Source organism: Carassius carassius, chromosome 4, assembly GCF_963082965.1.
Source record: "Carassius carassius chromosome 4, fCarCar2.1, whole genome shotgun sequence".
NCBI classification, from domain to species: domain Eukaryota; kingdom Metazoa; phylum Chordata; class Actinopteri; order Cypriniformes; family Cyprinidae; genus Carassius; species Carassius carassius.
The window spans coordinates 24,436,005-24,462,796 of record NC_081758.1 but is presented as its reverse complement, the minus strand read 5'-3'; the positions used below and the strand labels follow the sequence as shown (position 1 = coordinate 24,462,796).

Here is a 26,792-nt window from a genome sequence, read left to right as displayed (position 1 = left end):
TATGGTTTCATAGTAACCACCTTACTGATGGTCCAGACTAGAGGCTTCTTCGGGTCCCTTCTTGATCAGGGTTTTTCTGCGCGGGAACCATGGTGGGTGAATATGATCCATTTCTATACAGTGGTGTGAAAAAATTTTGGCCCTTCCTGATTTCTTATTTTTTTGCATGTCTGTCACACTTTAATGTTTCGGATCATCAAACAAATGTAAATATTAGTAAAAGATAACACAAGTGAACACAACATGCAGTTTTTAAATGAAGGTTTTTATTATAAAGGGAAAACTAAATCCAAAACTACATGGCCCTGTGTGAAAAAGTGTTTGCCCCTAAACCTAATAACTGGTTGGGCCACCCTTGGCAGCAACAACTGCAATCAAGTGTTTGTGATAACCTTCAATAAGTCTGTTTCATCGCTGTGGAGGAATTTTAGTCCACTCATCTATGCAGAACTGTTGTAATTCAGCCACATTGGAGGGTTTTCGAGCATGAACCGCCTTTCTAAGGTCATGCCACAGCATCTCACTAGGATTCAGGTCAGGACTTTGACTAGGTCACTCCAAAGTCTTAATTTTGTTTTTCTTCAGCCATCCAGAGGTGGACTTGCTGGTGTGTTTTGGATCATTGTCTTGCTGCAGAACCTAAGTTCACTTCAGCTTGAGGTCATGAACAGATGGCCAGACACTCTCCTTCAGGATTTTTTGGTATTTTGGTAAACAGCAGAATTCATGGTTCCATTTATCACAGCAAGTCTTCCAGGTCCTGAAGCAGCAAAACAGCCCCAGACCATCACACTACCACCACCATATTTTACTGTTGGAACGATGTTCTTTTTCTGAAATGCAGTGTTAATTTTATGCCATACATAATGGGACACAAACCTTCCAAAATGTTCAACTTTTGTCTCGTCAGTCCACAGAGTATTTTCCCAACAGTCTTGAGGATCATCAAGATGTTTTTTGGCAAAACTGAGACGAACTTTTGCTCAGCAGCATTTTTTGTCTTGAAACTCTGCCATGCACACCATTTTTGCCCAGTCTCTTTCTAATGGTGGAGTCACGAACAATGACCTTAACTGAGGCAAGTGAGGCCTAAAGTTCTTTGGATGTTGTTGTTTTTTTTTTTGTGACTTCTTGGATGAGTCATCGCTGTGCTCTTGGTGTCACTCCTGGGAAGGTTCTCTACTGTTCCCTGTTTTTGCCATTTGTGAATAATGGCTCTCACTGTGATTCGCTGGAGTCCCAAAGCTTTAGAAACGGCTTTATAACCTTTTCCAGACTGATAGATCTAAATTATTTTCTTTCTTATTTGTTTCAGAATTTCTTTGGATCTCAGCATGATGTCTAGCTTTTGATGATCGTTTGGTCTACTTCCTTTTGTCAGGCATATCCTATTTAAGAGATTTCTTGTTTGCAAACAGAGGTGGCAGTAATCAGGCCTGGGTGTGGCTAGAGCACTTTTTCACACCACTGTATATACACTCTGGTGGTTGAGTGTTTAAAGGGGTGGTTGACTGTTTTTTTTCTTGGCTTGATTGTGTTTATGTGGTACAGTCTAACATGTGTTCATGCTTCAGTTTTTTTAAACGCATTATTTTTCACATAATTTACCTTTATTCCACACCGATCTGTCCCTTCTCTGACAAACGCCTCGATTTATTTCCTGTTATTATGTAGCTCCTCCCTTAGAAATATAGTCAACTGTCTCATTGTGCTGTGATTCGCTAAACCGCTTTGAGCGTGTCTGAACATCCTGCCCATCTCAAGCTCAGAATGTGCTCTGGTTGTATTGTAAGCAATGACGTCCTCTATATTACTTATCAATTTGAGCCCGATTTAGATGCAGATAATATTAATGAAGAGGATCGCACAGAACTTGTGCAAGCAAGGCTCTTAATGGTATGTCTGTTTGTGGTTGTCGCATACTTTTAGAAATGCTATTGTTTGTAAATGCTACTGCTTCTGTTAGCAGTTAAAGATGCAGAACAGGGTGAGGCAAGGAACAGTATTGAGAACCCCTGCTTTAGAACATTAGTTTTGAAGCTTGTAAATCCATTGGAATCATTAGAAGACAGAATCGTGATTCATATATGCACAGATGTTTACGTGCACCCTGTGCAGTTTTCTCTTCCTCTTCTCTAAAGCAGCATGACATGGCCTCGCCCCCTTTGTTGTGTGTTCCCCCCTTTGTGTGGATTCGTTACTTAACGGACCTGGGAAGAAGCTTTTTGTAGTCCCTTACCAGCCTTTTTTGTAGGCATTAAATTGCCAGAATTTTAAAAAATGATATCTACTTTTGCATTGAACTTTCAGTGCTGCATCAACCACCCCTTTAATCCATCTGCAAGTTTTCCTTTGCAGTGTTTTCCGGGATCTGTGTGTTTCTGTCCTTTTCTAGGGTAGGTCCTTGGTGAGCACCCCCCTCTGCCCCTCTGCTGGAATCAGAAATCGGGTGCTTGACTTGCAGTGTTTACCTCACTCATCGATGTAGTATCCAGCCGGTATGATAGCCCTGGTTTCGGCTTCATGCAGCCGGATCACAGGCTTCTGCGGAAGCCTTCTTAATCTTGAGGCCCCTTGCACGGCAAAAACATCCTGTATGTTCGGGTTGGGCTTATGCTTTCAGGCTGCCCTGTCTGGTCCGCCATTTCTATGTCACCCTGAGGGGCTTCCTGGTCACCAGGATATCCCCTCTTACTGTGGCATCGTGCGGGAAGTATAGGTGGCATTTGTGAGAACCTTCTTGTGTAATGCTGTCTCAGGCAGTGCTCCCCGTGCCTCAGAGGGTTATCTTTGATCTTGCCACTCCTGTTTGACTCAGTACTTCCATGCTTATGCGGACATATGCTAATAAAATTCTTAAATCCATGCTATGGTAAGTGCACACGCTAAGCTTTGTACACTTACTGAAATTCACATGGGGGTAAGTATGCATGCTGAGCACTTTAGTGGTAAGTGTGCACGCTAAGACTCTGTGCACTTTCTGAAAGCCTGTATGATAAGGGTTAGCCTCATTCCCTTTCTCTGAGTTGGCTTAGACCCCGGTAAACCTTGGGCTCCACTCAACCAGTGTGTCTCTGTTGACACACATTGAAGCATCACTTTCCTAACCATTAAGGATTATAATGAGCATGGTGCTTCCTTTTAGAGCGCTGAAGTTCTCTCCCCTTCAGAGGAGTTGAATTCCTTGCTCCATGGCTGTTATCCTGGTAGTATTTAGCAGTGCTCCCCTTAATGAAAGGGTTGCCTATGGACACGCTACTCATTCTGATTTCAGAGTTCTCCTCGCGCATGAGTTGAGTTCTCTGTTTTTCCCAGAGCACATAGAACCAGCAGCATCAGGTGAACTGGCCCTTCCTCTTCCTCCCTGATGTGCTGAGTTTTGGCTAAATTACAGTACGCTTACCCTTCTGATCTAATGATCATGCTGTAGGTTCCACCTTGGGCACCACTCCACATATGTATCCACTGGATACCTACTTTAACAGGTTGGTGCTACTAGGGGTCTGTTGAGACAGTTCCTTCAGTAAGCTTATGCAGAATAATTGGCAGCCCCTGTGTGACAGGTCAAGAGTTGAGTTAAATAAATCTTTGCTGATTCCAAGCCTTTAGCTCTTTAGGATGCAGTTTGAAAGTTCCCTTGAAAGGGAACATCTCAGGGAACGAGACACTGCGTCTTCTAGGGTTTTTCTGCCATGCTTTAAACACAAGCTTCAGACAAAGAAGTGGATGACATGTTCTTCCGGTGCCTATGGTGACGTCATGGGCTGTCGCTGGCCAACAAGTTGTTGGTGTTTTTTTTTTTTATGTATGCTTCAGACACGGGCTATGACAAGACGTTCCCCATAGCAACCCCTAGAGCAGTGGTTCTCAAACCTGTCCTGGAGTACCCCCAGCACTGCACATTTTGTATGTCTCCCTCATCTATCCCACCTGATTGAACTCATCAGCTCATTAGTGGAGACTGCAATACCTAAAGTGGGTGTGTCTGATACTGGGATACATACAAAATGTGCAGTGCTGGGGGTACTCCAGGACAGGTTTGAGAACCACTGCCCTAGAGGATGCAGTTTCTCGTTCCCTACTCAGGGAACCATAATTGCATATGTAACCTGAGACGTTTTCTGGTCTGTCTGTGTGTGACAGGTTTGTGGACATGGCTTTGAGTCAGGAGAACTGGGTCCCGGCACCATAGTCGGCAGTGCAGCATTTAACATGTTTGTGATAATCGGAGTGTGTGTGTGGGTGATACCTGATGGAGAGGTGAGGAAGATTAAACATCTCAGAGTCTTCTTTATTACTGCATTCTGGAGCATCTTCGCTTATATCTGGCTCTACCTCATCATTGCAGTCATAAGCCCTGGCATTGTACAGGTGTGTGTCTGTAAGCAGAACATGTATATAAAATGTGGATGTAGATATTTACAGTATATGTGTGTGTGTTGGTAAATGTCTAGCCTAATTTAATTAACGTCTTTTATTGTGCGTGTGAGGTCTGGGAGGCTCTGGTCACTCTTTTCTACTTTCCTGTGTGTGTGATAATGGCCTGGATTGCTGACCGGCGCCTGCTCTTTTACAAGTACTTGCACAAGCGTTACCGTGCCAATAAACATCATGGTATCATTGTGGAGATGGAGGGTGACCTAGCACCCAGAGGCATTGATGTCATCATGGGAGAAAAATATCAAAACCGCACCACTAGTGTCAATATGGAGAAAATCAAAGAACCCGAACAGGATAGAGAAGAGGTGAGAGAGCAAATCAGAGAGAAAAAAAACCTTAATGAGTTTCTTCTATGAGTGAAATGTGGTGAATGTGTTTGTATTTCAGTGGATTCCAGGTGCTTCAGGGATTCTGGTCAAATATCCTTGTATAATGATTTTTTTTAATGATTCATACTTTTTCTTCAAATGGCAAAACAGTACATTTAATTTACAGATAATTAAGGCCCTGTGTCCACCAAAGCATTTTTAGCCAGCTGAAAACACCAGGCACTCTGCTGAAAACACCAAGCTGTGAGCATTTGAGAGCACTCCTGAAATTAAGTTAAAATAAAAACAAAACAAAAAACACTCTTTTTTTTACACTATTACAATGTGTCTCACCACCAGGATGTAACCCTTCAACCGCAAGAAATGTCAAATATCTACTCCACTTTTAATCTGTACAACATTTTTTCATAAACTACCACCTTCCCCATGATTTGCAAATTGATATATTTGACTGTTTCCCTGGCAACCAATCACCTGCATTGTGACCGTTTTATATTTTTATTCAAAAAAATTTGGTCAGTAAGATGTTTTTTATTTGAAATAATTATTTATTTTTATTTTATTTAGTCATTTAGCAGACTCTTTTATCCAAAGCGACTTACAAATGAGGAATTAATTCGTAATTCAGTTCAGCAAGGATGCATTAAATTGATCAAAAGTGACAGTAAAACCATTCATAATATATATTTCTAATAAATGCTGTTCTTTTGAACTTTCTATTCATCAAAGAATCCTGAAAAAGTATATCACAATTTCCACAAAAATATTAAGCAGCACAGCTGTTTTCAACATTAAAAATAATAAGAAATGTTTCTGGAGCACCAAATCATCCTTTTTTGGAATCATGTGATCATGTGAATGTTTCTAAAAAAAACAGCTTTGTCCTCACAGAAATACGTTACATTTTAAAATCTAATAAAATAGAAACCAATTATTTAAAATTGTAACAATATTTCACATTATTACTGATTTTTTATTGCATTTTTGATCAAATAAATGCATCCTTGATAAGCATGAGAGACTTTCTATATAGTAATTTTTAGAATAGTTATAGTAGGAATAGTTACATAGTAAGTGGGAAAATGCACAGTCAGTCTGTAATTATTGCTAAATAAAACAGGTTGATACAAACCTATCATGCTAACAGAGTTTGTTTTACAATAAATACAGACCGGATGTAATTTCTCACATGTGAAGATGTTGAAAAAGATTTTTGGAGATTACCATGACTGTCTGTGGTTATAGGTGATCCGCATGCTTAAAGAACTGAGAGAGAAGCATCCAGATAAAGACCTGGATCAGCTGATTGAGATGGCAAACTACACCACCATGAAGAAACAGCATAAGAGCCGGGCCTTTTACCGGGTGCAGGCAACACGCATGATGATCGGTGCAGGCAACGTACTAAAGAAACATGCAGCAGCTGAACAGGCAAAACGAGCAGCTGGAGATTCAGCTGAGAATGACCTGGCCACCTGTTCTCACATCATTTTTGAGCAAGCACAGTATCAGTGCAGTGAGAACTGTGGGAGCATCAGTTTATGGGTCTGCTTACAGGGGGGAACCGGCACCAGAACCTTCCACGTCGATTACAGGACAGAGAATGGGTCAGCCAGTTCTGGGGAAGATTATGAGTATTGTGAGGGAACGATCGTATTTCAGCCTGGAGAGACACGCAAAGAAATAAAGGTGAGAGAAACACAAAGTGGTGATGTCTGATCCATGAACGGAATGTTCTTTTGAAATGCTTATTTTCAATTAATTAAATCAATACAGTGTGCAGAGTAAATCATTGTGTTATTTTGTTTGGTCATATTCGGTCAACTCACAACTCAGTCAGTTTGCACAAACACACAAATTCATACAATTCAAAATCGCAATAAAAAGAAAATGATGCTAAAATAACAATTTAACTAATTAACATGATGACTGATTATCCGGTTAAAAGAAACAGCTTGGTAAATTAATAATTAAAATGTAGCATGAAAAAACAAAATAAATATTTTGTAATTAATACAAGGATTCATTAAATTGGTCAGTAGTGAAAGTCAAGACTTTTATAATATTAAATAAGTATATTTAAATTAAAGGCTGTTCTTCTGAACATGAAATATTAAGGAGCACAACTTAATGATATGAAATGTATATTTTGCATCATGATTAATGAATTAATGGCTGCTAAAAATTTGGCCTTGTATTCACAGGAATAAATTACATTTTAAAATATATGAAAATAGGAAACAGTTATTTACAGTTATAATAATATTTTAGAATATTACTGTTTTCACAAAAATATATGCTGCCTTGAATTAAATAAGAGACCTTATTCAAAAACATTTACAAAATTTTGAACGGTACTGTATGTTTTTAAGTTAAATATGACTCTTTTATGACCTATACAAATATTTTTTTATAGGTAGGCATTATTGATGATGATGTGTTTGAGGAAGATGAACACTTCTTTGTGCGTCTCTCAAACCTGAGAGAGTGTGAGGACGGGACCAACACTGATGGTGCCCGACTGGTTGAACCCTTCGTAACCACCATAACTATTTTGGATGATGACCATGCGGGAGTCTTCGCATTTAGTCAGCGGGAGCTCTGCGTGGGTGAATGTTCAGGTGTGGTAGAGGTGCCTGTGAACCGGACATCAGGTGTGCGTGGGACTGTGATGATTCCATATCACACAGAGGACGGTTCTGCGCGTCAAGGTGTTGACTATGAACACACACAAGGAGAGCTAGAATTTACAAATGAGCAGACTAGGTAAAGGTTCATACTAAAGTCTTCATTTCAAATTTTACCTTTACATACCAAATGTGAGCATGCTCTGTTTACTTCTTGGATACACACAAATTCCTGCCAAATTCACATAAAATTTTAATTCATGTAAAAATTATTATAAATTATATATGTGTATAAAATGTATTGTATATACTCTTTAATGCATGAGTGCATGTGTGTTTTATTGATTGTGAAGTATTTTGGTAAGTATCTCAATAAGCAGTCTGACTGTAGCACCTGTAATTATGGGCTATTGTGGACCATTACAACACTTCACTAACACATGCAGTGCATTTATGATGTATAAGGTACTGTAAGTCAACATTAATGTTCAAAAGGTTTTGTGTACATAACTTATGCTCATCAAGACTGCATGTATTTTACAGTAAACTTTAGACAGTAAAACAGTAATATTGTGAAATTATTAAAATTTTAAATGTCTCTGTTACGATTATAACCCTGGTTCCCTGAAGGAGGGAAAGGAGACTTCACATTGGTCACTGACGAATCTCACTTAGAGAGACCAATCTACTTCGAGTGTAAGCTAAATGAGCCAATGTACATTGGCATGCCGTTATTGCATCCAGCTGCCACTGATCACAGTGTGAGCATAAAAAGGCACCAGGTGCAACGCATACCAGGTTTTGTCTGAGGAGCCAAGCCAGTGACCCAGCCACTCAGTGCTGGTACAGCAGCCGTGGTGACATGACATGATGTCTCCGCTCCCTCTTTCAGGGAACGAAGGTTACATACGTAACCCAGACATTCCCTTTCAGTCAGTCACTCTTGACATCATGTCAGTGACTGACGAATTGGGATCCCTACCAAAGCGCCATGGGTGCTGCCCCTTCCAGTGTCCTGTGCGAGTCGCCTGCCCCCGTTTTTGGTGTAGGCCAGGGCTCACAACAAGAAGACCAGTCACTGTTGTCATAACACTACCCACTCAGCAAGATTGGATAACACTGGGAAAACGTACCAGTTCCACTTGGAACAGTAATGTTGCAGAAGCCCTATCCTTCCCGAAGAAGCTTTTGGAAGCATTTACATGAACGTCCGTTAAGGTGCATATCTAAGAATAGAGGCGATTGTAACCCTCTTGGAAATGGCAGAAGTCTGCAGGGGAAACACATGCTCTAAGGCAATACCGTGGACTTTACACATAAGGGATCCAATAAGATCTCACATATGGAATGCAGCCTTCTACCAGTTCCCAAGGATTCATCGAGTGAAGGCCTGGTGCCGGTCATTGCACCATGTCTGGCTGCCGAGAGAATGAGGAGCTCCATAGAGCTTACAGTATGGACACTCTGGAGCATTTTTAGCAAGCCGACACTGAACAGGGGCCTCAGTGCATCTACCCGTAACAATTTTGAAATTGGCCGATAATTTTTTTTAATCATATGGATCCAGTCTTGTTTTTTAAAGATAAGGCTCAACCATAGAGCAAAGTGGTACGATACCATTCTGTAAACTACTATTAATAATGGATAAGATACTTGGGCTGACAAAGTCAACACCTCACTTAAGAATGCACAGTGCAATTGCATCAGTAAGACGGGAAGAACGATTTAAGTGAAGCATAGTATCTCTAACATCAGTGTGTGACACCAGTTCAAACTGACTAAAAGTATCTGCTCCAGTTATTTCTATTAGCACTGGGTCGGTAGCCATAGATAAACAGCTTGCTCTAATTCCATTTATTTTTATAACAAAAAAACCTTCAATATGAATCGCATGTTGCAGATAATAAGGCAAAGCTAGGTTTTGTATTCGAACAGAACAGTCTTTTGATAACAGCAAAAAGTCCATGTGGTGGGTTATAAGCAATTGTATCAGACAAGTAGCTTGCTTTGTAATATTTTAAAGCCTTTAGGAAATTTGTCAGACTTTTTCTTGGAATTTGCTAGGAAACTTGCAACCTATCTTTCCTCCACCTCCTTTCTGCTCTTTTACATTCCCGTCTAAGTGCACGAGTCTGTTAATTTAGCCAAGGTTGAGTGTTGGCTTTTCTTTCCTTCATTTTATGTTGCAGTGGAGTCCATGATGTTCATACAGACAGGATTAAAGGTTGTAATCAACTCATCTGGATCAACAGAGGGAGATGCAGACTCAATACATGGAATTTGTGGAGAGACATTAAAAGCATTTAGAAATTCTGAAGTTGTAAATGTGAATATACAGATATATACCGTAGACATAGGAGCAGAAGGACATACACTTGGGAGGTTCACATTAAATACCACCGGACAATGATCAGAAAAACTATGTGACAAGATATTAAGATAACAAATTGAAATTCCCAAAGGACGAACAAGATCAAGGGAATGGCTAAAGTCATGAGCGCTACTCATAACAGATTGAATCAAATTAAAAGAGTCCCAACATTTCTAAGAACTCAGCTACCATGGGTTTTCCTGGGCAGCAAACATACAATAAAAATCGCCCACAATTAAGATTGAATCAGACAATAGTACAATGTGGGATAAAAAAAAAATAAAATAAAAAAAATTCATAAAACTCTTTAATGAAGTTTTTGTGATACTTAGGTGCATGATAAACATTTACACAAAGCACTGGTTTCTTATAGTCCAACATCACTTGTGCTTCAAAACTCTTATAGTTCATAAAAGGCAATAAATGGCATTTGAAACGTTTGTTAAAAATAATAGTAAGGCCACCACCTTGACCAGAGTTTCTAGGAGAATTAAAAAACAAAGTCATAAGCAGCCCCCCTAAGGAACCTGAAGATCCAGGTCATGCTTACCGACCATCTTCCCTTCCACAGGGTATTGGTTAGCAGCAATCGCAGTGACATAGACATTAAGGGTGGAGGGAGACAGCCTTTGCTCCAACCCTTGCTACAAAGAGGAAATCACGACCCTGATCGGGCATCTCCGGGGGTCTTCTCAATGAGAAGAACACCATTCAATGAACATGTACCACCTCAAGGTCTAAGCATGTCTCGTAGACAGTGCTCTCGCCAAAGTAATGGTGCCAACTACCTCATGGGGTAGGTCACCAAGAACCTCTGTGTCCCATCCAGGGATTAGACATGAAGTTTCCAGAGGTCTGGATGCGGGTGCCACAGGGTGCCCCGTCTCTGAGTCAGTATATCCCTCATCAGAATCCCTGTCCCAGTCTGCCAGGGAGGGGCTGTTGCGAGAAGCATTCGTATAATATAACAATGTATAATATTAGTATAATATAATAATGTTGTGTAGTCTTTAATACTATAGACACAGCCAGTTTTACTCACTGAAAGATTTATTCATCATAAAATAATTACTACTAATTGTATTAATTGTATTAAGAGTCTTACACACAGATAATGTAGAGTCGTGCATTGATTTGAGTGATGACAGATATTATGGGAGAGGCTTGATGGAACACAGTAGATGCAGATAACATGATCTTGACCCTTAAGAAACTTGAATTAATGCTGTCACATTACAAATCTGTTCAAATATAAAAATGTTATTTGAAATATGAATTGCTAATTACTACATTGAAATAAAAATGTAAAGCCTTTACAAATATTAGAAGTCGTGAATATAAATAATTGGCAATCAAGTCAAAAAATTAAAATAAAAACAGTCCACATTTTCATTTATCTATTATAACATTTATGTCGTTTTGTTCTCTTGGCTGTTTCTTTATAAAAGTCCAGAAAGTCTTTCGTCAGGTGTCTTTTTTAATTATATGGTGTCCTTACATTGCTGTCTTGCCACCAGCAAGTTTTGGTTTTGATTATTGATAAATAACCCCCTTTAAAAACCAAACCATGAACACGCAATTATCTCAGATAACTCAATCTAGCTACACTAATCATAAACACCAGGTGCGTTCGAAGAACCGAATTAGCCAGATCCTGACTAGCGAGATGATTTCACCTGGGATGTGACATTTCATCTCGTATGTGTTAAGCGATGTATGAAGAACGGACCCCCGATCTGAACAATCGTTCAGTATTTGTAAATTTTTTGGTTGCTGTTACGTGACGTAGCGGGGCCTGACTAGGGGCAATACGTGGGCTGATGACGTCATCGGTTCAGAAGATATATGTATTCACTGTCGACATGAAAACACAAGGGTGGCGTTTTCAAATTTATCCACTCTGGGACCTGGTTTCAAAAAAATATCCGTTTCACTCTTCCAAAACGCCTTAGAATGGGGCCTTAGTTTACACTCGAAGTAGATTGGTGTCTCTAAGCGATATCCCAATTCGTGTGTCACTGACGTGGCCTAGGGAGTGACCGACAGAAAGGGAATTACAGTTTTCTATATTTGTAATTAATTACTGTGATGCCAAAGATACATTTCATCTATTACTACATTGCTGTTTTAGTGTGCGTTTCTTTTGTTTTATTGTTATCAATGTTTAAAGCAGTTGTTATGCTTAGTATTTTGGTGGAAACCATGATGGACGTTTTTTCAAAGAACAGCATTTATTTGAAACACAAATATTGGTCACAATGTAAAAGTCTTTACTGACAATTTTGATCAATTTAATGCGTCCTTGTTGAATAAAATAATACATTTCTTAAAAAAAATAATATTACTCAATTTTGAACGTTAGGCCTACTGTATGTCAGTTTATATATCATATATGTCATAGACTTAATGACATTTTTCAACATGCACAGTAAGCATTATGAGACTTTTAAAATGTAATTAAATTAAAAAAAAAAAAATGCAATTCTCTGCAATCTTATACTGAGCTGTAATTTTATAATAACCTCATATTAAACCTCATTATACATAGCCATCACTCAGTCACTTTTCATTTGTGCCACTAGAGGTTTCTTCTACCCCAGTACTAGTAATAAGGTATCACAAGTTGCATAGACCTATTTTTGTCACCTTTAATGCTGTTTTACTGGAATCCCTGGCTAATACTTTCAGACCCCAACATGTTTGTGTACCACAATGTTTCTAAGATGTTCTCTAGTCTTCTGTGTGGACTGCTGTGTTTTGAACTTTGGACTGTTGGTTTGATGTGTGCTCTGATGGATTCTACTCAGGCTTCAAAGTTACTGTCAGTTTCAATAAGCTAATATTAATATTCTGAGTAGCAAAGATTGTTTTTGTTTTTTAGTTACAATTCATTTTAACCCAGGACTTATTCTGGGCTGAAAGGTAACATTGATAAGTAATTTTACATTGATAGGTAATTTCACCTGTCTCTGTATTCTCATACAAATTCTGTTCTAGTTCTTCAATTCATTTAGGTTCTGTTTATTAATTCAGTATGTGATTGTGAAATCTGATGAGGTGAAATCAGTGCTGTCAAGTGTACAGTGAAGCTTCAGAGAGCACATGACAAAAAGGCCACACACCACACACATTCACAGTCAAAGGCCACACACACATGCATTATGGAAACTGAATAAATATACCTTTATTGTTAAAACAAATTACATACATCTTAAATGCTCAAAGCAGCAGTGGTTTGTGGAAAAGAAAGCATGTACACAACTGAACACTCGTCTCAGTTCATCTGTGTGTGGGTTAATTATTTATGCACTGTGTTAAAGTATTTATGTAGGCCTAACTCTGATGTGATTTAAATGCTGAGGTCTCGTTTAATATTTTAGAGGTAAAACCAAAAGGAAATGATTATTTGTCCTTTGCTCTTTGTTTCTGTGTGTCTGCAGGAAGGCACTACAGGTGCGCATCATAAACATGCAGGAATATGAGAAGCAAGAAAATTTCTACGTTGTCCTTGAAGAACCCAAATGGCTCAAGAGAGGCATCTCAGGTCTGTGTGTGTGTGTGTGTGTGTGTGTGTGTGTGTGTGTGTGTGTGTGTGTGTGTGTGTGTGTGTGTGTGTGTGTTACTATTCTTTTTAATCAATACAGATGTTAGAGTATTTACATTTTTCTCTGTGTTGAAGATTTCTATAAATGCTTGAGTATATTTTCATTTGTTAAGGCTACTGAGATTCCTGTATCCTCCTTCTCACCTCTCTCTCTTTCACACACACACACACACACACAAACAAACATTTCTATGAACGGTGTTCAGTTTCAGATCAATAACAACAGTGCAACAGGGGGACAAACTAGATATGCGTCACTCAGTAAATAGAACCAGCTCACTTACAGTCGTGGCCAAAAGTTTTGGCAGTGACATATCTTGCGTTTTGCAAAGTTTGCTGCTTCAGTATTTGTAGATTACTTTTACTTGCTTCTATGGTATACTGAAAAACAATAATAAGCATATAAGTTTTAAAGGATTTTATTGGCAAAAATATATAAAGAGTCAATATTTACAGTCTTGACCATAGTTCTTCTTCATAACCTCAGCAAGTCACTCTGGCATAGCTTCGGGTCCAAATCCTGACTGATGGTGATCCATTTTTGCCTTATTAGTTCTTGGAGTTGATTTTAATTTGAGGGCTTCTGCTTGTCTACTCACCTTTTGAGGACTGACCACAGGTTCTTTATGGGATTGAGATCCGGGAGTTGCCTGGCCAAGGATAAAAAAAATTCAATGTAATGATCTTGGAGCAACTTCTTTATCGCTCTTGCTTTGTGACATGGAACTCCATCATACTGGAAAATGCACAGATCATCACCAAATTGCTCATGAATCGTTGTTAGAAGTCACTCTTGTTTTGATACCATTTGATACCATGTTTTGATACCATTTTTATTTATGGCAGTGTTTTGGGCAGAATCAGGAGAGAGCCCACTCTCTTGGTTGAAAAGCAACCCCACACATGGATGGTCTCTGGATGCTTCACTGTTGGCTCAACACAGGACTCATGGTAGCATTGGTAGATGTCCCAAACAGTCGGAAGGGAGCTTCATCAGAGAAAATAACTTTGCACCAGTCTTCTGCTGTCCAATCCTTGTACTTCCTGGATCATTTCAGTCTGTCCATTTTTCCTGGAGAGAAGTGGCTTCTTTGCTGCCCTTCTTGACACCAGGTCGTTGTCCAAAAGTCTTGGTCTCACTGTGCGTACCGATGCTCTCACAGCAACCTGCTGTCATCCCTGAGCAATATCTGCACTGCTGGAGACTCGATTCTGTAGCTGACTCCTCAGGAGGAGACGGTCCTGGCGCTTGTTGGACACTCTGGGACGTCCTGAAGAGGTTCGACTCACAGCAGTCGAACCTCTCTCTCCCTGAAGTTCTTGATGATCCGGTAAATGATTAACTACACTAGTCTGCCACCGGCTGGCGAGATCTTCCAGTTGCAGGCGGGGAGAGACGGCTGTCAGATCGGACACTTTGTGCTTTCAGTTAAAGTTTAAGTTTTAGTGAAACTCCGATGCTTGTATATAAAAACAACAACAACACATTTCACCTCAAAGCACTGTATCAGAGCTTGATTTATTTAGCCAAAAGTGATCTATGATGTTGGAAACTCTGTACGTCTGAAAACATTCAATCATTTACATGTAGTAATTTAGCAGACGCTTTTATCCAAATCGATTTACAAATGAGGATAAACCACATGACTGTTTGCAGTGTTGCCAGCTTTTCATAGCCCTTTAGCGACTCTTTTTTTTTTAAATCAAAAAAGCGCTAGGGGCAAATGTAGCAATTTCTTGGACAAACCTAGTTTCTGAGACTCGCCGGTATGGTAGTGCAGCAGCACGAGCTCGAGGTTTTGTTTTCCCAGCGCGCGCACACCTCTCTCTGCGAGCGGCTTAGAGGAGCAGCACTTTCATTTAAAAGAGATAATATGCCACTCCAACTCTATTGGACATGCAAATATAGCGAAATCGCAGCACAACCATTGCCTTTATCTTATGTGTATTTGATTTCATTAGACGACGTTGTGATTATGTATCAGGATTCTATAATGGGCCACGTTTCAATTCGTTCGCATTTCATATTCGTCCCGTTGTCTATTATTACTTTTTTTTTTTTTTTTATTGAACATGTAAATAAAATTAAAAAAAAAATACAAATAAAAATGTATATACATACAGGCATGTATACATATATAACATTAAAATAACTTCTCAGCACAATCTTTCCATATTATTGTAAATAATTCAAATGAGAAATTCTCATGTTCAAAAGGAGTAGGAAGAAGTTCATAACAAACTTTTCAGGTCCTACCCCATTTCTCTATTTTTATCCTTTAATTAAATACAAAACAATTTGATGCTTCACTTATATATACATCTTTACATACATCCTATATCTACCTACCTTCTGTTCACATAAACCTATACATAGATACAGATGCATACACACACATTCCCATTTTTTTCTTCTTTCTTTTCCATTTATCTGTCTGTCAACAGAAACGGATAAATGTGAAGATAAAACAGTTCTATTGAAAATTTGGCTGCATTAAAATACAGTTTGTGAGTGCAGTTTGTGAGAAATGTTTGTGTGTGTGTGTGTGTGTGTGTGTGTGTGTGTGTGTCTGTGTGTGTGTGTGTGTGTGTGTGTGTGTGTGTGTGTGTGTGTGTGTGTGTGTATGTATGTATATATATATATATATATATATATATATATATATATATATATATATATATATATATATATATATATATATATATATATATATATATATATATACAGTGTTGGGGAGTAACTAGTTACATGTAACGGCGTTACGTAATTTAATTACAAAATTACTGTAACTGTAATTAGTTACAGTTACTAAGAAAAAATGAGTAATTAAATTACAGTTACTTATGAAATTTTTAACGATTACAAAGGGGATTACATTTGAATATTTACATGCATCCACATACAGATTTAACTGATTTCTTTCCCAAATTGCACTGACTATTCTGAGACATACCGCCCTAATAATTTCCGGGATGCGGAAATACAGTCTGGTTCGTAGAATACAGTCATAAAAACGAAATGCCTAACGCGGATGGAATATGACACATTTTGGATGACTAAATCAAAAGTAGGTCAGTACACTTGAATCAAAACATGACATCGACTAGTGTCTGTGAATATAAAGCCCCAAAAATGCAATATATGACTTGCTCATTCTGCGTGTCTGTGGAAATCAGGCGCGGACTGGACACCGGGAGAACCGGGACAATTCCCGGTGGCCTGGCAGCCGATTTTGCCCCATTATTTAATATCATTATTGTATAATTGCCTGCCGAATGTACTAAAGCGATCATTTGCGAATCCGCCATTTGATAATTAAATCTCTAATAAGTCATGAAGTGTTAGTCATGACTCGCGCTCTCCGCGCCTCCGCCAAACGGTTTGGATCAGACTCAGAGTAATCAATGAGAGAGAGAGAGAGAGAGAGAGAGAGAGAGAGAGAGAGAGAGAGAGAGAGAGAGAGAGAGAGAGAGAGAGAGAGAGAGAGAGAGAGAGAGAGAGAGAGAGAGAGTGGACTGCTGGAGCAGAGAAGCAGAACTCCTGTTCAGGGTTTCAGGTCAGTTTCATCTGTAAAGATGCTTTTATGTCTTTGTTTTTTTATTTATTTAATCAAGCAGCAGTACGTTGCTCATCAGTCATCACTCAAAATACTATATAAAGGACATCATTATTATCTGTTGTAATATTACAGTAGTAATTTAGCTGAAAAAAAATCAGATTTTTTTTATAGGTTTAGGGGAGCTAAGACAGACAACAACACAACCCTTACGAAAATTAACATTTTAATATTTAACTATAAATCCAGGTTACTGGTTACTATTGTTTAAATGTGATAACCAAAAATGTAAAATTATTTTACGAATGTATTTATTTAAAAAATACAAATCCATTTGCAAAAAAAACAAGGTTATTTTACTTTTATATAGGCTAATAAAAGCATGGTAATTTTTTGTAAGGGAAAAACATGACTCGTGTACAGTATTAGGATTTTTCTATAAAGATATTGTAGTATTGTAGAGTATTGTATTGTAAAGTATAGTTTTGTTCAATCTTGAGTATTAAAGTCATGAGAGAGATGGATAACAGGGCAAAATAAAGAGACTGAAGAGAAAAATGGAAGTGAAGGTGCAGTTCAGGAGAGAACTTTTAATTATTTTGCATGTCCCCAAATTAAAGATTTAAACCTTTTTTTTATGTCAGGTCCATATAAAAAATAGTTTTGTCCATGAATTTGTTTGTATGAGTTTGAATTTTCCAGTCTGAATTTTTTTCCCAGTCCGCCCCTGCTGTAAATTAATGTCAAAGACATGGTTTCATTTACTACACATTGGCCTACTGAAGCTCGCAGTGTTTTCAACCTCTGCCATCTCAATATAGGAGTACACGAGCACATAAACATAATTTCTAGAAATGCTCTGTGTCACTTCATGTGCATTTTACTTATTTTGAGAAAACTATCATCATATACAGAGACAGCAGTTTCAAAAAAACACCAATGTTTAGGAGTTTATTACACAGAATACGTCACATGCTTATTAGATAACTGTATTTAAGTTGATGTATATGCTTTTATTTATTATTCTTTAATTTCACAAATTTAGAAAAGTAATCCAAAAGTAATTAGTTACATTACTTTAATAAAGTAATTGAAAAAGTTACACTACTATTACATTTTAAACAGGGTAACTTGTAATCTGTAACCTATTACATTTCCAAAGTAACCTTCCCAACACTGTATATATATATATATATATATGTATATATAGTGTAACTTATTTACAAAAACAAATGAAAAATAAAACATTAAATATTAGCTAATATAATAAAAAAAGTGATATTTAACCAAAAAAAAGTGATATTTTATTCACATTTATGACTATTTATCATTTTCACAAACTAAGTATAAAGTACTTGCAAATTATGTTTATAAATTTATTAATTTATAAATGTATGTTTATTTTGGAAATGGATCTTTACTATCCCCAATCAGGCTTATTATTTTACAGTTTATTCTCATTTTGACCACAAAGTATATGCTTTCTGCAAATGTAGTTTTATTATTTTTTTATATATTATTCATATCAGAGTGGTGGTGGAAGTTTCAGTGTTGCAAAACAGTCAAACAACTTTATCATGCCTTTTTATAAAGTGCACACAGACAGTATTACTTTGTTTTAACATGTATAGTTAGTATGTAACTATGTTGAAACCATTTCAACATTACTAAGTAAAAATTCTTCTTAAGCACCAAACCAGCATATTAGTATGGTTTCTATACTGTAGATACAGTTTATTTATTATTCAGTTGACTGCTTCTTTCATTGATACATTTTCTACTTGTATGCTGCATATAGATCTGCTTTTGAATCAGGGTAAGATGATTCTACTAAGTCTTTGTACATTTCTTTTGCAGTATATATGCAATTTTGTCTATGAATAATTACCCTTTTCTCTCCCTCTTGTTTTCCCCAGCCACCCCTGGTCCGGAAGTGGAGGAGGCCAGACATATAGCAGAGAAAGGAAAGCCCATACTGGGAGAACACAGCAAGTTAGAGGTTATTATAGAGGAGAGCATGGCTTTCAAGGTACACACACAGGTCACATGTATACATTCAGGAGCAAACTACGGCCTTAGGACGAGATAGATTATTATTATTTTTCTTTGTTTTTTTCTCATATCACAGCTTAATTGTCTTGTAATCTCGACATAATAAAAGTTGTTTTCTTGTGATCTCTGACCCATTATCCATCAGCAGCAATAACTGTAGACTAACCAAATGAAGTAACAAAATACACAAACATCAAGTTACTTCTGTTTCAAAGTAAATAAAGCAGTAATGATGTCATCAAATCAGAAGCTGTCCTACATGTGATGGTCAGATGGTCAGCCTATCCTACAGGACTGATGAACATAAACAAATTATGAAATATATTTTTTTATTTCAAATGTTTAAGGAAAATAAAGTGGGTTGAATAAAAGGAGCTAGAATAGTTATCTTCTAGGTACTTTATATCTGAAGGCACCCCGTGGTGTTGAATGCTCTGTTGTTAGACAGCTCTTAATTATGTTAAAAAATATGTTAAAAATTTTAATTACACAAATAAAAATGTTTAGCATACTGTCTCTGAAAAAAAAATTGCACTGGTTGATTAGACTATATTTATTCATTTATTGTATTGACTTTATTGCTTCTTTAAGTGAAGCAAACGTTTTGTTGAAATATCCATAAGTCAAAAAGTTGTGATAAAGAGAAAACATCTTTTGTTATGTGATGATCAAATGAAAAAAAAGGAAGAAAGAAAGATAAATAATAATAATCCATGACCTCTTAGGGCTTTTTGCAACTAGGGATATGCCGGTATCCAATTTTCATGTTGCGGTTTATTTTTATTTTTATCACGATGTATGGTATTATCACAGCATTGAAATCTTGTTTCAAAAAAGTGGTCATAATACAGTATAACAGGTTTAATAACTTTTTTCTTATAACAAAAATAACAACATTTAAATACAACAAAGCAATACAGAAAAATATATAAAGTTAAAAGTTTTATACAGATTAGACTTTTATACAGATTACAATAAGACCTCATTAGTTAACATTAGTTAATGCATTAACATTCACAATGTGCAATAACTACATTTGCTATAGAAGTTATTAATCTTTGTTAAAAAAATAAAAAATACAAGTCTTAGTTCATGTTAGCTCATTTAATAACACATTTGCAACTTTTGATTTTAACAACGTATTAAATATATCGGAATACCTAAGATAAATGAATGTTTAGAAGCATTTTTCATTGCAGTTTATGTTAACTAATGAAAACTAATGAAGCCCTAATGTAAAGTGTAAACAAACAATATAGAATCAAAACACTTTCAAACAATATCTTGGGCATGTTGTAGTCCGGATTAAAATGTAAAAAAAAAAACACAATATTTATTACCGTGATATATCGCATTACTGAATACCGGCACATGTCTAATTGTAACATACACATTAACTGAGTTCCCAATTTAGTCTGTCTCATGCAAGCAGAAACTGTATAAGCTGTGATTCCTTCCCTTTCATAGGTCCGACAAGGAATGGCCCCTAATGGAGTCTTAGATGCGGTAGTAGACCACTTGCCTCAGTGTGAAGTGTGTGTTAGGATTGCCCTAAACATCAGCCTTTAAATAATCTCTGACTGAATCAAACCCAAATGCATGCAGATTGCAGAGGATTATTAAATCTCATTTCCTCATCACAAATCTCAACTTTCTGTTTTCATTTGTTTATAATTTGAAAGCTTTAAAACTAAAGCTCCATACACAACCTACATTAACCTATGATTTTTCAATTAAACAAAATGTTAATGCACTGTGCAAATTATTCAAGAATACTGTCAATATTACAAACAGGATTTTTTTTTTGTGTGCCAACTTCTACAGAGTGATTGATCAGTTTGATTGAATGGTGTTTAATGGACATATTTCTCAATCATTGAGCTCCACTGTGGTGTACATATGTGTTTAGAATACAGTAGACCGCCTATTGAAGGATACCAATCTTGCTGACGTAATTGGCACACACTCCTGGAGAGAACAGTTCATTGAGGCTGTAACAGTGAGTGCAGGTAGAATCAAATCATTTCAGTGTTTATGCATGTTTGTATATATGTGGAATGATTTATGCTGTGTATGTGTGCGTAAAAACTCATAAGATATTCTTTTGGGTGATGATCATGTCTTATTTATACCTTTCTCTCATTCCTTTCAGGAGAAGGTGATGAGGAAGGAGGGGAGCCACGGCAACCATCGTGCTGTGATTATTTAATGCACGCGGTTACAGTGTTCTGGAAGATTCTGTTTGCATTCATTCCACCCACAGAATACTGGAATGGTTGGGTTTGCTTTGTTGTGTCCATTCTGGCCATTGGGCTGCTAACCGCCGTCATTGGAGATTTGGCATCTCATTTCGGCTGCACGGTGGGCCTCCGTGACACAGTCACTGCTGTAGTGTTCGTTGCCTTAGGAACCTCCATACCAGGTAAATCTGTATCATAGCTTGAGTGTCTGATTATATGACAAAAGCGACCAACTATCCTCTCCGCTTCCTCTTTTCAGATACATTTGCAAGTAAGGTCGCTGCTACACAGGATCAGTATGCAGATGCTTCGGTTGGAAATGTAACTGGTAGCAACTCTGTTAATGTTTTCCTGGGGATTGGTGTGGCCTGGTCCATTTCAGCCATTTACTGGGAGGTCAAAGGTCAGGTGTTTCATGTAGAGCCCGGCTCACTTGCATTCTCTGTCACACTCTTCACCATCTTCGCCTTCATCAACATCGGCGTGCTCATGCTACGACGGCGGCCATCGGTGGGCGGAGAGCTGGGCGGGCCCAAAACGATAAAGGTTCTGACTTCACTGTTGTTCCTCAGTTTGTGGTTTCTCTACATCACATTCTCCAGCCTAGAGGCCTACTGTCACATCACCGGCTTCTGAGGATGGACAGACAAAGACTAAACAATCAGACTCAAACACAGATAAACAAACACTTACACTTATGGCATTCAGATTAAATGAGAGAAAATGCACAGTGTATTGTATATTCCATGGTAATATGTACATAAAGGAGATATCACATTCTGTATAAACAAATATACCTGAAATGACTGCACTGCTATACAGCTGTTGTTTGGCTTCAAAGCACATTAGAGGTATTATGAACTTTTGACACCACCAGACCCTCAGCGTCATGGAGCACTTTAAACAAACTGCAAGATGTAGCACTTTTTTTGACAGAAATCTGATGTCATTTTATATGCTGACTCATGACCAGTAACTGATGTTTCTGTGAAGAGATGCTATCCCTCTCTCTCTGAGAGAAAATGCACTTATGGGACTTCATAGAAATGACCAAAAACTCTTTGACAAGTGAAAGTGATCTTCTATTGCTAGTTTCACTTAAGGATCATGTCAGTATGGGACCTACCTGGTAAAGCTGATCAAATAAATTAAGTATGTGATAATTATCATTATCATGATAATTCACATTCATATATTTACCCAGATAATGAGTCTATGTTGTAGCCTGTCACCTCATCGATTTACTCAAATGTATTATTTCAGCAGTTAAATTTAAGTAAAATCATTAATAAATTGAAATATATGTTCCTATTGTGCTCTTGGTATTCTGATTGGAATATGTTGCTTTAATATAGTAAAGATCCCAGCACAACATTCTCAAGAGCCATTCGTTGAATCGTTCTCTTTCATTTATAATTCCATTCAGTAACGTATATCCCTTTTGTAATAGACTTTCTCCTTTTTATATACAGTAAACAGCAACAATGTACACTTCGAAGAATTTTCGAGGTGTTATAAATGCTTTAGTTACTTTCCATTGGAGGATGCAAGAATTATGAATGTTGTAAAATTAATACTAACCACACATAATAATGTGGGCATTATATCAAAACTACTGATCTATATATATGACTATATACATATGACTATGTTCTATATTATAGATCAGTGATCAAAACTCAAGCGGCTCACAAAAAATAAAATATATATATAACGTTAGATGACCTTTTTTGTCATTTGTGAGTGAGACGCTTTTACACAATTCGTGTTTTTAATAAATCGGTTAAGTGAGAGATTCAACGGCTTAATGTTGCATCATGCAGAAATTGTCGCTTAAATCAATGAATGAAACTGGTAAGTGAGCTGAGCTGACTCAAAATATACGAACTACTGGAATGAATGAAAATACCCGCCACAAAAAAAAACAAAAAAAACAGTAGACCGTAGAAAACGCGCCTTTAGTTTGAGTTACATCAGTGAGAGCCAATCATGTTCAAGCATTAAAGACACCGCCCCTTCTTGAAAGAGAAGTCGACGAGGCCGCGCACGCTCAGCTGGTGACGGGTGATGCTTCCGGGCCAAGAGCGTGAAGAGCATGAGATAAGACAAGAAGTGAGAGCGCTATTCTGATTTGTATGCGTAGGTTTTTAATCGGTTAGAGGTAGTAGCGATTATCAGATTTCTGTCTGCTTGTATTTATTAGCTGTGTATCCTGCAGGCCAAGGTTTATTTGAAGCGCCTTTAATCAACCGGAAGAAGACGTCCACGCGCCCTCACACGGAACCGAGGACGTCGAGTTACACAGTAAGTCCGCGTGCAGCAGACGGTGTTGTTTATTGTGTATTATCGAAAGTCGTTTCTCGTCGCATGTGTTTATAAACCTTGTACGAGAGCTCGGGAGTTTACTGGTCGTGCCAGTTGATGGATCGGTGTGTTTCGGTAGGTGTGTCGTTTGATTCAAAAACGTGCCAAACAAAGAGCGGCCTGCGTTTCTGGCGCACTTACTAATGGCGTTAATCTTGTTTACAAGCTAACAGGCAAACCGCTTGCTACATTCTCAAGCGTTTTCTGCTTCTAAGCCCTAGTCGCGGTGTCTGGTGTGGATTTGATTGTTTGAGTCTTGTTAACTTAGGTTGTTGATAAACACGATTGAACAGTCCATCATGGCCGTAGCTCGACAGTTGAGGAGACTGGTGTTACAGAGGAAAGCGAAACTAAAACAATGCTCGAGATAAATCATCTGTTAACTCTTTATAGTAATGTTCTAACATATCTCATATCTTCAGTTTTGACCGATTTGGAAATATCCACGTGATAAGGGTAGCGATGTTTTTATCCCACGCGTTTTTGTACTTTCATTCGCGCTGATTGACCAACGCGACGTTATGATATTTATACGATGAGAAACTCTACTTTACGACAGGTAACGTTATGATTAACCTTAACAGAACCAGGGACAGCAATCTTATATAGACTGCAACTTAATTGCATTATATAATGCCTAATGTTCAGCCAAAAATAAAAGCTGTCATTTACTCAGCCTCATGTTATTTTGCAGAACCATACAATTTTGAAGAATCTTGCTATTAAGTTTTGGTCACCATTTACTTTCATTGTATTACACACACACATAAAAAAAGACATTTTCCAAAAGATAATTTTGTTTTCTGCTGAAGAAAGGCATACAGATTTGAAATTGCATGAGGGTGAGTGAATTGATTAAAATTAGTTTTCATTTTTGGTGGATTGTCCCTTTGACAGGTTGCAAGATATTTTGTAATTAGAAATTTATTTTCTGGTATCTCCACTGACCTCCTGAGACCCCCAGTGGTCCTTAAATCCCTGTTTAAAATCTGATTTGTAATTTGAGTATTTGTGGAATCGGTTATTGTGCATCATAAATAAGCAGATTAAAAAAAAAATTTTACTTTAATTTCTTTTCCTTTGTCCATACTACAGGTGCAAGATGTCTTACTCATCTCGAAGTTCCTCTCGTGCCACGGACTGTAAGGTCTATGTCGGTGACCTTGGCAATGGTGCTGCCAAAGGTGAGCTGGAACGAGCCTTCAGTTACTACGGACCGTTGCGGAGTGTGTGGGTCGCCCGGAACCCTCCAGGTTTCGCCTTCGTAGAGTATGAGGATGCCAGAGATGCAGAGGATGCCGTAAAGGGGATGGATGGAAAGTGAGTCTACTTGAGTTCTACCTGCCTACATTTGCCATGATGCTACTGCAGCACATTTAACCCCCTGACCTCTTCAGGGAGCTAAGACCCGCAGGGGTGAGTGTCGGCGGTTTATCACTGTTCTTTTTCCGCTCACAAAGGCCCCAACTTATGTGGTATTATCCTGTAAGCAGAATAATTGTAATTTGTTTGAGTTCATTTGTTAGTCGTAGTTTATCTGAAGTTAACCTGAATCTCTGTGAAGTGTGTGGCCCTGAAAAATACAAGGGGGGACTCGTATGAGTGCACCTTTGTTTGGCATAGAGAAACGAATAACCTTCTGATCTATAAAATCCTAGGGTGCTTTGTGGAGCCCGCGTGAGAGTTGAGATGTCTAATGGTATGTCCAGAAAGTCCCGTTATGGCCGTCCCAGCCGCAGACAGTTTGACCCCAATGACCGCTGTTATCAGTGTGGGGAATCTGGTCATTATGCCTACGACTGTTATCGTTTCAGCAAGAGGCGTAGTCGACGCAGCAGGTACTTTAATCAACCTTTTTATTGTGTTGCTACCTGACCCTGTTGTATTATTAAAAAGCTTTCATTTTGTTTTGTTTCTTTTTAGGTCAACATCCCGCTCTCGGTCCAGATCTCATGGCCGGCGCTACCGCTCTCGTAGCCGTAGCAATGAAAGGCAAGTCCTCGCACTGTTCCCGCTGTTTGGAAAGATTTACAGTCTAGATCTGCCAACCTGATATCATTTTTTAATTTTTTTTATCTCCACTCTTTCTCAGAAGGTACCGTTCACCTTCATACTCAAAACGCAAAAGCAGGTATGCTGTGTTATCAGTCCACAGTCCTGTTTCTACCAACTCTTAATTCCAATATTTCTACTTGCTGCTTTGATGTTCCACAGTACTTTTGTAGAAGCAATCTTTCTGTAGGACCCTTTGGCTTTCTAAATTTTGTATTTTATCTGGGCTGTATTTTTGTTTTCTTCTTAAACTTTACCTTTGTGTTGAAGGTCAGGTTCTCCAGGCCGCTCTAGATCCAGAACCCCTGTGCGGCGCTCACGTTCACCTGTACGCAGGTCGAAAAGCCCTGTCCGAAGGTCCAGATCCAGAACACCTGTCCGTAGAGACAGGTACTCAGTTTACTCATGATAATTTAAGTTTTACATGTGTGAAATGAGATGTACTGGTGTTGTACTTGTCTTCAGAATTGTTTGTTTTTGTATTTGTAGTCGCTCTCGCTCCCGTTCACGATCTGGTTCTAGACAGAGGGAACGTACTGTGTCCAGATCTCGCTCTCGGTCTCGTTCGGTCAGTCACAAGAAAGACGGGTAAATGAATATTTACACAATAGCACATTTCAGTTGTCATTCTTGTAGAAAATGAGCAGACGCTGACACTTTGTTTCAGTCATTCCAGGTCTGCCAGCCCAAGGAGAAGTCCAACTGCTGACTGAACTGAATACTGATGCTTCACCCCCGTTCCCCACCTTTGCCTCAGGGCTAAACTACATTTTATCTCCCCATGATTTCAGTACTGGTTCTTCTGTAGCTACAAGGCTATTTTGTCTTCTCCCTCCCCACATTTTAATGAAAGCTCTTTGTAAAAACATCCATCTCAAGCAGCTAATTTTATTTTGTTCCCCCTTTTTACCTATCCCCCTCCAATTCAGACTTGTAAAAAGATAAAAATTTTAAGAGCTCCATTGTTTTAATTTCTGTCTTGAGCCAGTTTCCTGTGGTCAGTGATTTGTGGGTAAGGTGGTGAATGAGCTGTTGTGATTTATTCAGTGTATTATATGATGAGCTGAAGAGTATGCTGTGATTTATTTGTAGAGTTTTTTTTTTTTTTTGCATTGAAAATGGCAATGATCTTTTTAATAAAGCTTTACAAACCCAA

General features: G+C 38.1%; 2 protein-coding genes across 9 annotated transcripts in view; both read left to right on the top strand.

Annotated features, from left to right (window-relative positions):
* Positions 1-22,502, top strand: part of LOC132139572 (sodium/calcium exchanger 2-like) — a 36,005-nt gene extending 13,503 nt beyond the window's left edge. Inside the window, exons 5-14 of one of the 2 annotated variants that reach the window (XM_059548034.1) lie at positions 4,144-4,371; positions 4,491-4,745; positions 6,015-6,458; positions 7,186-7,535; positions 13,208-13,311; positions 18,845-18,957; positions 20,448-20,486; positions 20,890-20,989; positions 21,133-21,402; positions 21,480-22,502. In XM_059548034.1, coding sequence (XP_059404017.1) covers positions 4,144-4,371; positions 4,491-4,745; positions 6,015-6,458; positions 7,186-7,535; positions 13,208-13,311; positions 18,845-18,957; positions 20,448-20,486; positions 20,890-20,989; positions 21,133-21,402; positions 21,480-21,856 — 2,280 coding nt within the window. In that variant the 3' untranslated portion in view covers positions 21,857-22,502. Of the gene's footprint in view, positions 1-4,143; positions 4,372-4,490; positions 4,746-6,014; positions 6,459-7,185; positions 7,536-13,207; positions 13,312-18,844; positions 18,958-20,447; positions 20,514-20,889; positions 20,990-21,132; positions 21,403-21,479 lie in introns of both variants that reach the window. The other variant, XM_059548033.1, reaches the window with a different exon arrangement.
* Positions 22,503-23,225: 723 nt separating this feature from the next.
* LOC132139570 (serine/arginine-rich splicing factor 7-like) lies at positions 23,226-26,792 on the top strand. Of its 7 annotated transcripts, none has more exons than XM_059548027.1 (9): positions 23,226-23,332; positions 23,439-23,524; positions 24,680-24,904; positions 25,243-25,422; positions 25,508-25,576; positions 25,677-25,715; positions 25,907-26,026; positions 26,126-26,224; positions 26,304-26,792. In XM_059548027.1, the coding sequence occupies exons 3-9, from the start codon at positions 24,687-24,689 to the stop codon at positions 26,347-26,349; spliced, it is 771 nt and encodes a 256-aa protein (XP_059404010.1). In that variant the 5' UTR covers positions 23,226-23,332; positions 23,439-23,524; positions 24,680-24,686; the 3' UTR covers positions 26,350-26,792. The 7 variants fall into 7 exon arrangements, with proteins under 7 accessions (XP_059404010.1, XP_059404015.1, XP_059404013.1 ...); XM_059548025.1 differs by having other exon boundaries at positions 23,286-23,359; XM_059548028.1 differs by having other exon boundaries at positions 23,291-23,353.